Genomic DNA, 15,195 nt, shown 5'->3' with positions numbered 1-15,195 from the left:
ATTACAAGGGTATCAAAATGGAAGAGTACCTATATTTAAAAAATGTAATCAGTAAAAACTACAATAACTTAAAAATTTCTAAAATGTGTTCTGATAAAAATGCTAGAACTTATTTTATATAACCACTAAATTCATGCAATTTCAAGTTACATTATAAACTAAGCCTTTTAGGAGTCTTTCATATAATTTTGGAACAGAATATAACATTTTAAGTATGATTTTTCTGATATGAAATATATTAGGACAGTTTAAATCTCAAATTTAATATACTACAACTTTGAGGTCAATCATATAGCATATTACATATTTATTTAAAACAGAGGCTAACAAATATTTCTTGGGGAAATATTCTAGAATACATCCAAGAATATATTATGTGTTTTGGTTATGTGTACACAGGGTTACTTATTACCAAAAAGAATTGGAAATAATTTTCAAAATGATTATGTACAACAATAAAATATTTTAATGCTTATACAGACCACTAGATGATAATTTTACAATTGAATAGTATATACATCAGACATTATTTCACATATGCACAGGGAGCTTTTGGAATATATATTATATCAGCAATGTTCAAAATACTAATCATCAAATACCAAAAATTTCCCAAAGCCATGGAAGCTGTACACATCAACTAATGTAAATTTATTATCTCATCATATTGAAAATGAGTAAACATCATGTTTGTTTCAGTTTAAATAAATACACTTGTTCTAATTTTTTTTAGAATATGGTACTTATAATAGCATATTATAATAAGAAAGCTCTGAAAAAATCAATATTTTAAGTGAATAACAAAAAAAACAAGAATATAGTAGGTATAGTAATTACCTTACCAAACTCCTTCTCACTGTGTAGAACCACAGAAGTTTTGAATGGAGTTGACTGCAAGTGGAAATTAAAATATGGGCCTTAATGATACCAAACAGATAAGGATAACTGCATAACAATAGTCAATTCAACACATTCCAGTTAAGTATACAGTTTTTAAGGACAGAGAATAAAGTTCCAAAATGAACTAATAGCAATGACATTTTTAATGGCTATCTGAAGTGACAATTTCCACAGGATGTGAATGAGGATGCACGTATCCTGATTTAAGATGGCACTTGTATTGTTATTAAGTTACAGTTAGCACATTGCTTGTTACTGGTCACTGTAAGACAGTAACACTAAGGTAAAAGATCACACAAAAAGCAATGCAAAAATGGGAAGATCAGAGAGAAATGATAGAGAGGTCTGATCAAAGCAAATCCAAAGAGAACTATGAATTTTATAGATAAATGAGTCAATGAAACATTGTTGATCCAAGAGCAAATTGAATGATATTTTTCTCTGTGTTATTATTACTTACAACAAAGAAATTTTGGCAGGTACCTACAAGATGCTGCCAAAGTTTACATCTAGGGATTCATGTACTTGTATATTCACTTGCTACATGTAATAGAATTGGCTCATTTTAAACAATAAAACATTGCAGAAGTAACAATGTGCAATTTCTGAGCCTTGGTCATACAGAAGATGGCTGTCTCCATATTAGTCATCCTGGGATAACTCTTACTGAATCACCAGCTGCCTTGATGTCAGTATACTCCAGCGGTCTATGGAGAAGCCTATGAGGTGAAGAACTGAATTTCTCTGCAATCTTGCCAGGGAGATGATGGAGACTTTTAGAAGCTGTATCCTAAGGCTGAATCACCTTGAAGTGACTGCAGCCCAACCAAAATATTTATGACAACACCATGTGTTACCCTGAACCTGGATTACCACTTATCCTTTGCCCTTATGACTGACCCACAGAAACTGTGAACCCTACTGTGGATTGGTATTTTGAGTCACTATATTTGAAGTACATTTTTCTATGCAGATGTGTAAGGAACACATTGATGCATATACATGTACACAAAATTTTCAGACCAGTATTTTATTACCTTGATCATTGATTCGAGCAATATAGTTTTTTTGGGTTATATTCCATTTGTGCTAAGAAAAAAGCATCAATTAGCATTAAAATGTTTTCATGAAAACTGAGGAAAAAGTAGAGTTGATAAACAAGGAAAATATAAATGCTGGTTTCTAGTCCTTGGACTTAGTTTTGTACATAGTATGTATAAGAGAAAATGCAACAGTGAGTTGAGGCAACCATTCATATTACTACACACACATGAAATCACTGCCACTGTATAGAATATAATTACTAGTGATAGAAAGATTTTTCTGATTCAAGAATGAAAAAGTAGCCTCTCCCTAACTTTAGCTTCTTTAGAAATACTTCTGTCTTGCAAACAATAAATGATAGCTGCACTTTGATAAATCAGCCAGGTGGTAAAAGTCCTCACATTTAGTACACACACAAAAAAAGAAAAAAATAAATTGTTTTAGGTAAAATTGAAATATATAATTTAGTGGTAATTGAGTTATACAGAGAGTGAAACATTTGTTAGACAGTTAAGTTAGGTGGAGGGATGAGGAGTAGAGAATACCCATGTACTTAAGAACATTTAATTAACCACTTTCTTGGGCCAAAAAATTTACTAAGCATTTGGAAATGATATGATGAAGAAAAATAAGACTCCAGTCCTAAATTTGAGATTGTTATAATGAAATAAAGATTAAAAAATATAAAATCAATCGTAATAAGAACTTGCTATAAGTAATGCATGCAGAAAGTCAGACTGCAGAAGGGGACAGCTGTGAGACTGACTTAAGAAATTTAGAAAATTTCAAAGATGTTGTGACATTTGAAATAGTTCCTAAAGGTAAACTATGATAAAGGAGGACAAAATGAAATGAGGACATTGAGAAATGAAAGGATTATGACTTCCTGCAAAAACATGTCCTTTTGGGGTGCTATGAGTACAACAATGATACACATTCATACAGAGGATTAACTTAGAGCAGAGAAGTCTGTGTTGTGTTATCAAAGTTATACTTGTCTTGCTTTGAGTTTATTTCTTAGCTAATCGGAATGCATTTGTAGGAGGAGGGGGCGTCCATGGGATTAGTAGTAAATACAGCTGTAGTATAAATGAAATATTCATTGAACACAGGTTTATTAACCTAGCTTCACATTAAAATCACATATGTAATGGCCTTAAACTCTGACATGCAAGAGAATCACAGGAAAGCTTGATAATACTGGTACTGTGAAGCCACAGCCATAGAGATTCTGATTCATCAGGCCTGGATGGAACCTGAGGATTTGCCTTACTGAGTTGCCAAAGACCACATTTGGAGAACCACTGATTTGTAATTTAAAATTCTAAGACCCTTTTCTAAGATGACTGAATTTCTGCATGCTGACATGGGCAGTGTGGATTGTATGCCACTCAAAAATCTTTAAAAGCTATAGTAAGCAGTCTAAATTAAAATCCAAAAATTGCAAAAAATAATTTAAAAACTAGAGTAAATGACAAAATAGATGTTTTTGGGATGGATAACTTTATATGTCCACTTATCAGATCATGAGGTGTTCAGATATTTGATCACACATTATTCTGGGTATTTCTTCAAAAGAGTACTTGGATGAGATTGACATTGAAGTTTCAGAGTGCTGGTGAGCCTCATCCAAATAGGTGAGGCTTTAAAAAGCAGAAATTCTTACTCCCACATAAAAGATAAATTTCCTGACTAATGCCATTCAAGCTGAACCCCCAACTCCTCCTGGTGCTACAGAGGCATGCCAACCTTTAGCTTGAGACTGGGGATGTTGAAAACTGCAGGTTTTGCAATTCTAACTTCCATCTTAATGTGAGAAAAGACTTTGTAATAAATCTATCCCTCCTATTTCTCTTTGTGTCTTTCTCTCTCTCTCTTCATGCATATGCATACATTCATACATACAAGCAGTCCCAATTATTTGTGCACACATTTGTATATATACAGCCAAACTCATATGCTAAAACTGCATGCTGTAAATACACAGATACATCTGGAAACAGAAGTGTATATGCATGCACACCATTACTTATCCTTCACCTCCAGACAGAATCCATGCACTATCCTATCTATGAAATCTTTGCATATCTTCCTAGAGAGATTAACATACCGTTTTTTTGTTTCTCTAGCCATAAAATGACTGCTGCCAAAGCTATAATGCAATGTTCTGCTTACTTTGTCTTCTGCATAAGAATCTTATATTCTTCAGAGGCAAAAATTATCTCTCTCCACATATTAAGACATACAACAAAGGTATGTCAAATTCATATTATACTGGCACAAAAACAAAGTGATGAATGGAACAGAATAGAGAACTCAGACCTCTGAATATATGGAAATATAATATTGTGAAGAATCATGAGGAAACTTTCTGGGTGATGGCTCTCTTATATATCCTAATAGGACTTGGAATTGCAGTCATATGCATATATAGGACTTTGAATGTTATGTTTAAGATTTGTACATGCATAATATACAAAGTTTACCTGAAAAGAAATGGTAAATTTGAAAAAAAGCATGTCTTTTAGTTTCCCTAAAATATCATATAGTCTGGCAAACATTGTTTATTAATATATTCTGAGTTAACTAATATATAATTTAAGATAGAGATTTTAAACTGTACCAAATCAAAGTGCTATGTACAATGGTAGCTAAGGAAAGAGAAAATTCTGAATAAACAAAGAATCATTCACTTAGTAAAATGTCACAAAGAAATCAGGGGAGGATATTGAACTTGGCTATTGGATAGTCATTGATAATCATTCCAGCATGGTCTAAAATAGAGTAAGGATAAATTTACGCACTACACAAGAGAGTGCATGAAAGGAAAATTGAGTCATAGTATGTACCTTTGAAGGAAAGTTTATTATTCAATAAGAATAACCCCTCTTTAGTTTTGTTTGTTTTGTACTGGAGAGTGAACCCAGGGGCATTTAATCATTAACCCACATCTCCAGACCTTTTATTTATTTATTTATTTATTTATTAAATTTGGGACAGGGTCTCACTAAGTTTCTTAGGACCTTGCTAAATTGCCAAAGCTGGCATTAAATTTGTGATGTTACTGACTCAACCTTCTGATTTGCTCAGATTATAGGTGTGTGCTGCTGCACCTGGCTCCCCTCTTCATTTTTTTGTGATATATTATATAAGGCTATAACATGTAGAATTCTAAAGATTGCAGCAAAATGTTGTGTTCCTTTGTTATTAGCCCAGCTATAATCCAGATATTGTCATAGAATGATGGTGCAGATATTATTAAGCCTCCAAGTCAATTTATAAATTATTACATGGTTGAACCTGAGACAGTTAAGCAAACTGACTGCAAATGAAGAGATTTCCCATCTAGTCACAGAAGACAGAAATTCAAAACATGAGAAGAACACATGCTTGTTTGCAGAAGGTGAGGGTCACGGGAGAAGGAACATAGGCCTCCTCTAGGTGGAAGTTACTGCCCCAGTTGGAAACCAGCATGGAAGTGGAGCATGGAAGTGGAGCGTTAACTAGTGCTTTTTTTTTTTTAATATCAGGGAAGTAGATTTACCAACAAGAAAAATGAGCTTGAAATCAGATCTGTTCCAGAGCAACCAGGGAAGAGGTCATCCTGGTTGACATATGACTTCAGCATTGTAAGACTTTAGCCAGAGAACCCAGTTGAATCTACCTGGACTTCTTTCCTACAGAATTGTTGCTTTTTTCTGTTACACAACAAAAGAAATGTCATGTAAGCTATCAAATGATTGTGCTGTAGGGTAGATAAAAGAGCATAACATTATCTAAAATGGAATTGTTCTCAAGGTATTTATTTGGAAAGTACTGTTCCCCAAGATCGTGACATGTGATGGTAATACAATGTATTTCCATCTAGCTCCCTAACCACAGCTTACTTATTGAATTTATATTATTGATAGTGTCATCTTTACAACTGTGAAAATAAACTTACATCACAATATTAATTTCAAAAGTAAATAATAAAGTGTACCTGAGATAGCTAAAATACCTGATTTATGCTTGGGCTTAAAGAGGGTCAGCTTTTCCATATGAAAATACTGGAATTAACTTGGCTTTAGAAAGTTGAATATTTAGGTTCATATATTTTATGGGTCTCAATTTACTTACTGAAGTCACCTCTATTTCACAAAGATTTGTTAAAATCATATGTCTGTAAAGGTATCCATATAAGATAATAGTGCTGTTTAGCAATAGAGGGTAAAAATACAGTCCAGGCACACATTTCTGTCTTTGTTCAGCAAAGCAGCTAAACAATCTCTCTGATCTAGAACTACAGGATGGAAGATGTCAGAGACAATGATGACATAATTAGCAGCTCCAATACATCCAGCTCTACCTGAATGGTTGTGTGCTTTTCAATTTTACCACCCTTCAGTACCACACAATACATGTGACACAGGAAAGTTCTTTGCTTTACACAGGAGTGCTTTGCTCTCCTGCCCTCTTAAATATTGGCACATTCCCTCTTCTGCATTTCTCTTATTTGCACAAACCCCTAGGTAGACTGAAAATGTATTGGCAAACAGTAACTACTAAAAGCAATTCCACAGAACACTCAGCCTTTCAGAAACTATTACATTACAAAGATTTTAAAAAATCCAATTTGAAAAAGTGGCAACTAGATTTGTCAAAGCAAAATACACCAGAAAATATTTTGATAGCATGGCTGATATTAAAGTTAAGGTTTATAAACAATTGTACAAAAGAGATTACCCACCAGTGTTAGCAGGTAATTAGGCCAAGCAATAAGTACACGAATGTATACTTTTCTAAAGCAATCTCCCAACACAATGATAAGAGCTTAACTAGTGCTTATTTTTATATACTAGTTTATGATTATGATTAAATTATATTTTAGAAGTGCTCATTGATTTGTTCTCTAAGGTATTTTTTGCCACTGATAAAATTCAGAAAATTACAATTTAGTATACTGTTTTACTTAGTAGATATGAAATAACTCTGTTCTCATAAGATGTTAGCAATATTTTAAAAAAGTTTCCTGAATATATAATTAGGATGTTACTTTAGTAAGAAACAGGCACTGCTTTTAGAAATGATGTCAATAAATAGTTTCATGCTACAGATAAATTAATGTATATTTTATAAATTTGTTTCCACTTGATGCGAATATTATTTCAGCTTAGGTAGTGAATAAGAATTAACCTGAAGTATGGTTATTGATCTAATTACCACGGGAGTTTTTTTATCTTCCCTGTAAGATATTTTCAATGTTTTCATCACTATTTCCTGGACATATTTACCTATTCATTCCTTTTTTTCAACTGATTTTTAATGAATCATTATGTAATAGTCATTAACTGTCCTTGGGTCCCTAAGGACACAAAATTGCCCTCCTAATATGGTTACTTTAGATAAATATTATTTAAAGTGAAAACAAAGGAACCCAACGAAAAGTAATTAGTAACACCTATTGAAAAGTAATTAGTAAATGCTTTCTTTAAAAATTTTGTTAAAAAAATCTAAATGGAAATCACTTGAGCTGATTTTGCAAGTGCAAAAAGTAATATATATATATATATATATATATATATATATATATATATATATATATATATATATATATATATATATATATATTTACCTGCACATGAAAAGTAGTGCAGGTAAAATGTAAAACATTGGAGAAGCCTAATCATTGATTTTTATGAAACAAAGGGCAATACGATAATTGAAAAACACAGCAAGGTTTACCTTTATACTAACAAGTGGCTATAATAAAAAGGACAGATAATAAAAAGTTTAGGTGATTCTATGAAGTTGGGATCACACTGTTTTGTGGAATATACAAATGGTGTGGACCCTTGAGGAAAGGCTGGCCATTCATCCAATGTTTAAACTTCAAGTTATCCTGGGACAAAGCAATCCCACTCCTCACTATGTACCCAAGAGAAATGAAGACATGTCCACTTCAAATAATCTCACACTAGTGCTCATAGCAGCATCAATCATACAATGTAAAAATTAAAAACAACACAAAATTCTATCATATAATGAATGAACAAATAAAGTATATTATATCCAAAGAAAGGAATGTTTTTTTGGTAATACAAAAGGACGAAGTTTTGATGACAGAGTACAACATGACAACATGGGTAAACACTGAAATTACTATGCTAAATGAAGTTAACACCAGCCATAAATTATCACATACATATTGTATTTCATAAAAATACCACTAATAGGCCAATCTATGGAAACTAATAGTTGATTAATGGCTTTGTGGGATTGGGGGAGTCTGAGCTGGATGGCTAAGGGATGCAGAATATTGATTTGGAGAACCAAAAAGTATTCTAAAATTTATTGTGGCAAAGAAGGTACACCTTTGTGATATACTGGAAGCTACTAAATTATAGCATTTGAAGAATGAAATTATATTATATGACTTATATCTAAATGAATCTGTGAAAAATATTTAACGTCTTATATACTGAGTATGACATATTCCTAATCTCCAGCATACCTATGGTTCTGTCATGAAATCTCAGAAATATTTTTAAAGCTTTATATAATTTTTAGAGAGAGAGAGAATATTTTAATATTTATTTTTTAGTTTTTTTCGGTGGACACAACATCTTTATTGTTATTTTTATGTGATGCTGAGAATCGAACCCAGCACCCTGTGCATGCCAGGTGAGTGCGTTACCACTTGAGCCACATCCTCATCCCCGAAAGCTTTATATAATTTTTGTATACAATTTCAAATTGCAGGAATTTGGTATTTGTTTATTCCCTCATACATGAAAAAAAATCTATATTCTTATGATCATAAATCATTTTATAAGAGTTTTATTCTAATTTCATTGTAACACAGTCATACCAAAGTTTTCAATTTATTTATAATGATTGATATTTAGGCTTGTATTTTCCTAGACTTAGATGTTTATCACAATGCAATACCCTGGAAGAGGGAAGATACAATTGTCTTGCTAAGCTTTCTCTCAATGCTTTTCTTAAAGAGGTCTGAGAATTGTTTTTGAAATTCCATGAGTTATTTTTTTTACATTAAGTACTATAAAAGCTAATTGGAGCTTATATTGGAGTTTCATGTTGACAAAATTATTCAAGTATTTTCTTTTTTTCTGAAACTGCAACATATGAAGTATTTTTCTCAATGGCTTAAGTAATGCATAAATATAAGAGAAAAAAAAATTCTCACAATTGGCAGGAGAATCAAACACTTTCCACTCAAGGATAAGGGCTGTCCTAGGAATAAAGAAAAAAGTAAAGAGTTTCCTCACCTCATCCAACACTAAGTAAACAAGTGTAACACATCCTGTATCTTCTGGTAGGTTCTCATAGCCAAAAATAAATAAATAAATAAATAAATAAATAAATAAATAAATAAATAAATAAATAAAAAAAAAGATGGGAAACCCACTCTCAAGGAAAGCTCTGTATGATACTTGGTGTTCAAGTGACATCTTTCCCTATGATACATAAAGAGCAGTTTACCATTTTCTGAAGCAGCAACTGTGATGTTGTACCATGGAGTTTCTTCTCTGTCAAGAACCTTTGATGTCTTAATGGTTCCAGTATTGGCATCAATGTTGAAAAATCTGTCATATTCAGCCTTGTAATTGATGAAGTACCTGGAGGAAAAACAAAATGTAATCCTTCATTTTTCCTTGAAGCTATAATAGAGAGAAAACACACTGAAAAAGGGAGGTATTAAATCAAGTACATTAAAAAACATAGCTGTACGTTTAATCTTCATATTTGGCTGAATATTTACATAGAAACTTTATTTTATTATAGAACACACAATTATTTTATCTGTTAGTCTTTAAAACTTAGGCTATAATACCACAAGTTATTTTCAAAAATATTTGCTAAATTCTATGAATAAGAGTAGATAATAGAAACACGATGACTTATAAGAGAAAAAAATGCTTTTTGTAGTTCTGTAGTATGTTGGAAGAAAAAATACAAAGATAAAAATTCTTGTTGCTATATGTACAAATAATTTTGAGGTTGCAGCAGATGTCAAAGGAAATTTTTTCTTGGTATTTCTTTATAGTTGAAATTTGGAGATGAATGAAAAACGAAAACCAACACGTCTATAGTTACTACCATAATATGTACAACACTTTGATTGAATCTTTATTTAAAACAAGAAAAAAATATTTCAGGGAGGAATTTGTGTACTAGGTTCCACAGGTTGTCCCACTCCTATTTTTATAATCTTGCAGGATTTTCTCATCCAAGGTTTGGCCTTCAGCTTTCTCCGGAAATAGAATGAGCTGAAAGTGATGGTGTTCTGGTTTCCTGTTGTGCCCTGCCACTTTCATAAGAAAACTATGCCTGGGCTATTGTGCTCATCCCAGCAGTAGATAGAATCATAAAGTGGTGTTGTTGTAGGTCAACTTCTCCAGCCTAGAGCAGAGCACCCTAGAAAGTGTCAAGATACAAGAATGAGTGCAACAGAGATTGGCAGAGCTGGCAAACAAAGGCTAGCACTGTTCATGGTAATTCACAGACACATCTATGACAGTTGTAATAGACATTTTTTAATCTCTGAATCTGTTTTTTTTATTCATTGATAGCTAATTAACATGCATAATAAAAATATAGTAATTAATTATTATTTATTCTAGAAAATTTCTAGATTGTTTCTAAAATTATTTAAGTACATAAATGGTCTTTTCTCTCCTAAAACCTCTAATACCTCTTCCCTCTTCCTTAATCGCAGCTTAAGTTTTATCTAGACAGAAAGTATAAAAATGAAAGGGTTTGTGGAAAGATTTAGAAAAAGAGCATTTGAGATAGAGGGGAGAAAGTAAAAAGATCAAAATTAAATTAAAAGTTTGACTTGAATGCAAAATTACAAATAAATAAATAAATACAAACACCAATGTATATCAATGCAACTATACAGAGCAAAAGACATGGATGCCCAGGTGTTTGGACAAGCAAGACCTATAGCTCGTGGTAAAGAGTCTTTCTCTGTACAAGCAAAGAGAAGAAATTTTAAAAAGAAAGGAAAGACTGATTTATGCTTTTGAAAAATCACAGTGGCTACTTTCAACCTTGTATTGGGAAAATTAAAAACAAGAAAAATGTAATCATCTTGAATGAAGTGAGAAAAATAGAAATGGAAAGAAGTACCTTAAACATTGCGATGTATTAGAGACAGCCTGTAAAACATTTTTTGGAGTGGCATTAGTGAAGGGGAGAAGTTACAGGTATCTTGTTTGCATGTGTATATGGGTGACTGAGTGTTTGTTTTACAATGCAAAAATGGATAGGCCTATTTACTAGGTAGACAAAATTGAATTAAGGTAAAGCAATTTTGGAGAAATCAATTGCTTTGATGTGTTATGACTATGATCCCAATTAGGTTAACATATGGAAAGAAAAACAGAGATCAAATAAGTGTGTGGATTTCAAATGTGCTTTCTGAACAGGAAATATAAAGTTGATGCAAATTAGTATAAATTTAAGGTAATTGGAACAGTATGATACTATCTGGAAGAAAATTTTAAGGAGATAAGAAAATCCTGAGACCCTTTTGAGATGAAAGCAACCCAAATTCTGTGTAAGAAAAAAGATTGTCGCAAAAGGAAAGGGGCATCCCAAAGAAAGAGGAAGGGACCTAAGGGAACACTAGAGCCAGGAGAAATGAATGTTTCAAAGAAGGAGTGGACAGATGTGGTAAATTCTGTTAAGGAGCCAACTGAGGTTATTAAGTGTTGATCATATTTGACAACTAAATCTACTGCTTAACTTAAGAAGCACAAATCTCAAATAAACTGTCAAAGAATTTGAGTTTTATTACAGCAGATTTAAGAGTTTATTGAATGTGAACATGTAAAGCCCATGAGGCATGACAATTTACTTGAATCATTTTCTGACTAGAAGTCAGTAAAAAGATGCACTGAGTTATCCACAAAGTATGTTTGAAAATCTATTCTTTTCTAGAAGGAAAACATGAAGAATTGACTATACTACTACAGGGAATGGTTATTTTGAGAGGAGACTATCTAAAATGTTCAAACTCATGAGAAGATGAAAATAATAGGGTTCCAAAGTAGAAATTTAGGAATTGCCCATTGAAAATAACATGCACGCTAATTCCATTTTATCATGAAAAAAATATAAAAGTTGTTTGAAAATCTAGAAAAGGTGAGTATGGTAATAGAAATACTACAAAATTCATCATACTTTCTAAAACAGTATAAGCGTATAAGAATATCTTTAATAAAACTCTGTGCCTCTCACAGGTATAATGTGCCAATAGGGTCCACAGAAGCTTCTGCTAAGGAGTAAAATCTTCTAACAACATGTGGGTACACATGCACAAACATGGCAGAAGTTATTAACAAAAGCTAATAGGCTGAAACTATAGACCAAAGAACACCCAAAGAAATTTAGGCACATTTAGTAATAATGACACCTACTAAGTGACAAAATTTATTACTTAAAATTTTGTAATGAAAACAAAATAACTGACCATTGTATATTTATTTTTTCAAACCATAAGAATATATTAATTGAAGAAGTTACCATGTAAAAATAATTTAAACAAATAAAATAATAAGTATAAAGAAAACCTTATTCAGAGACTTTAAATCCAGATGAATTAGTGTAGTAGGAACCCTGCATGTCATTGGGCTTTCCCAGAGTATGAAGGAGTGCTGCACTGAAGCCATTTTTATTTTCTTTGACTTGAGTTCACATCACAAAGAAACCTGACAGTACTTCTTCCTCAGGGGCTTGACGCTAAGGATGAGGGCTGAATAGCTCTGGATATGTTATTTCTTGTCAATGTAAAGGACAACATCCGTCAAAACATAATCAGTTAGCATTCTAGCTATTTTATCAGTTACAGTTTGTTGCCATTAACCTATCTATGATGTCCATTTTTGGACATTGCTGTCATTTTTGGTTACTCTAAGAAAATGTTTCTATTTGAATATCAGAAAAACTAAAATTGAAACAAATTATTCGAACTTGTATTTTCCTCCAGACTATCAAACTCAGATTGTTTCTACTAATGCACTCCTATTTAATGGGCAGAAGACCCATTATTTGAGGATCATGATTACTTCAGATTTATAAGTCTAGAAAAATGGGGGTGTCTTTTATTTATAAGCTAAATGAAGAATCTGAAAATATATAGTGTTCTTTTTTTTTTTTTTTCCTGAGCAATTTTCTCAGAAACCTCACTCTGGGCTTCTAACATAAGCTCTAACATTAGTGGTTAAGTACCTTTGGCTGTAATAATTTTTTATTTGGATTTTAGAAAACTAGAATCTATGTTTACCTAGTAGAAAATGTTAGGCGTCATGCTGGGCATGTGTCCTCAGATTCATGTTATTTACCTCTTGTTTTGTGTGTGATCTAGCTCTCTCGGGAAATCAACAACACAAGGGCTAGATATCAGGAGGTGTTTGAACTACAGAGTCTAACTCAAGCAGGTGCAATTGAATTCAGACTGAAGTAGCACTGTACTGTTCTGCTTAACTACCCTTGGATTCCTGCCCATCCATGGAAATAAACATTCAGAAATCAGCTGAATGAAAATGTGAGAGAAAAGGAACTCTTTAAAACTATTTTGGTCATCAAATGTAGAATTAGTTAATGCTCATGATTTAGAATTAAGAAATGCCATAAGACTATAAAATTGTATAGTAAACAAATCATTGAAATATTTTAATAGTTTAACTTTCATAATAAATTCATTTGTTTTATAAACTCTCATGTGGAAGCCATCAGTGAAATACATAAAGTCCTTCTCTAGGCATGGAAGCCAGGGAGGAATAGGCCTGGTAGTGGAAACTTCCTGTGGTTCTCCGTTGTTTACAGATCACCCAATGCATGTGACCTTCCCCTCCTCTCTGCTAGAAAGGTTCCTCATAGTTGCACCAGAAATGGGCATAACCCGTAAGGGAACTAAACAGCTCACCTTTAATCTGTTTTGGAAAAGAACACTATAGAATCTCTTTGATGTCTCCTAATATAAATAAAGCAGTCATGGGCTCCATTTTGTCAGAAGCTCGATCTGTCTGGTCAGCTTGCCTGTCCTACCCTCGCTTTTGAAATTACTTTCTGTGTTCTATTTTTTTTTTCTTCCCTAGATTTTAGTTCTCAGTCAGCCCATTGCACTGAGGGGAACGAGATTCCCACTGCCCATGCAAGATGTGGGTGGGACTCTCATAAACACATCTTAAAATCTTCTGAAACTACATTTTAATATTTAGAATTTTTTTTCAAATAACAATATTAATTTAATATTCTCAGTGCTTTCTAGCTTATGTAAAATCATGTAAACAGTTACCTAAATGACATAGAACCTATTTGGGATTAATGATATAAAAATGTGTAATAGGAGTTTTAAGTTTGTTTTTAATTTTAGTTTATAGCTATCAAAATAGATAGTAATACATTGAAGCTAGAAGCAATATAACCAGATAAGACATTAAAAGATATGCTATTTTGTTGAGAAAGTTCTTAAATTGTAAGTACTTATTGTTTAGATCCACTACTGTGGTATACACAGTGGGATCTGGAAGAATGAATAAGACCCTCCCTACAACAAGCATGAACCAGTCTTTTCTAATAAATCTGTAACCGAAATTTATTTTAAAATTTCCAGCTCAATGTACACATTTTCATTGGAAACTGAATGAAATTGTCGTTTTCTTCTATGTGAGTCATTCACCAGTAACCACAGAGATATTCTGCTTAGCTTCCTATTTGAATGAATAAAGCAATCAATCAACAAATGTAATGGAGAGTGTGTTCATATTAATCTGAAGGTAATTGAGGCATTCCGTAATAATGTTTCAATTCCTTTGTAAATATTTTGGTAGAAATAATCAGGCCAATAAATCATTATGTCTTACATATTTAGATAAGTATGTTTTCACATATATAACATATTTATAGATTCTTAATATTATCCTTTAAATAGATTCCTAACACATTTGTAATAGTTTTTATTAATTCAGGAAATGACTTTTCCCCCTCTCTAGTGTATACTGAAAATATTTTTAGTTTATTGAAAAATATCTAAATATTGAAAAAAAGAAAAATAAATTTATAATTTCTATGGTGTGTCATAGCATCCATAGTTTTGTTAAAAAATAATTTAAGTGAAATATGATTATCAATGGTTAAAACACATCTTTTAGACTCCAGGTTGAATCTGAGAAAAAAAAAATCCCATTCATAGACTATCTACATGAGTCCAGAGAGACACTGTGAGAGAGAAACCTT

The 15,195-nt window shown here is 32.2% G+C and overlaps 1 protein-coding gene across 1 annotated transcript in view; it reads right to left on the bottom strand.

Annotated features, from left to right (window-relative positions):
* Positions 1-15,195, bottom strand: part of LOC114108518 (cadherin-18) — a 266,365-nt gene that overhangs the window by 47,537 nt on the left and 203,633 nt on the right. The window contains 1 exon segment of the mRNA XM_071607247.1: positions 9,430-9,566. Coding sequence (XP_071463348.1) covers positions 9,430-9,566 — 137 coding nt within the window.

Source organism: Marmota flaviventris, unplaced genomic scaffold (assembly GCF_047511675.1).
Source record: "Marmota flaviventris isolate mMarFla1 unplaced genomic scaffold, mMarFla1.hap1 Scaffold_44, whole genome shotgun sequence".
Taxonomy (NCBI): Eukaryota; Metazoa; Chordata; class Mammalia; order Rodentia; family Sciuridae; genus Marmota; species Marmota flaviventris.
The sequence above is the reverse complement of the archived record's forward strand: the minus strand, read 5'-3'. Positions and strand labels throughout refer to the sequence as shown.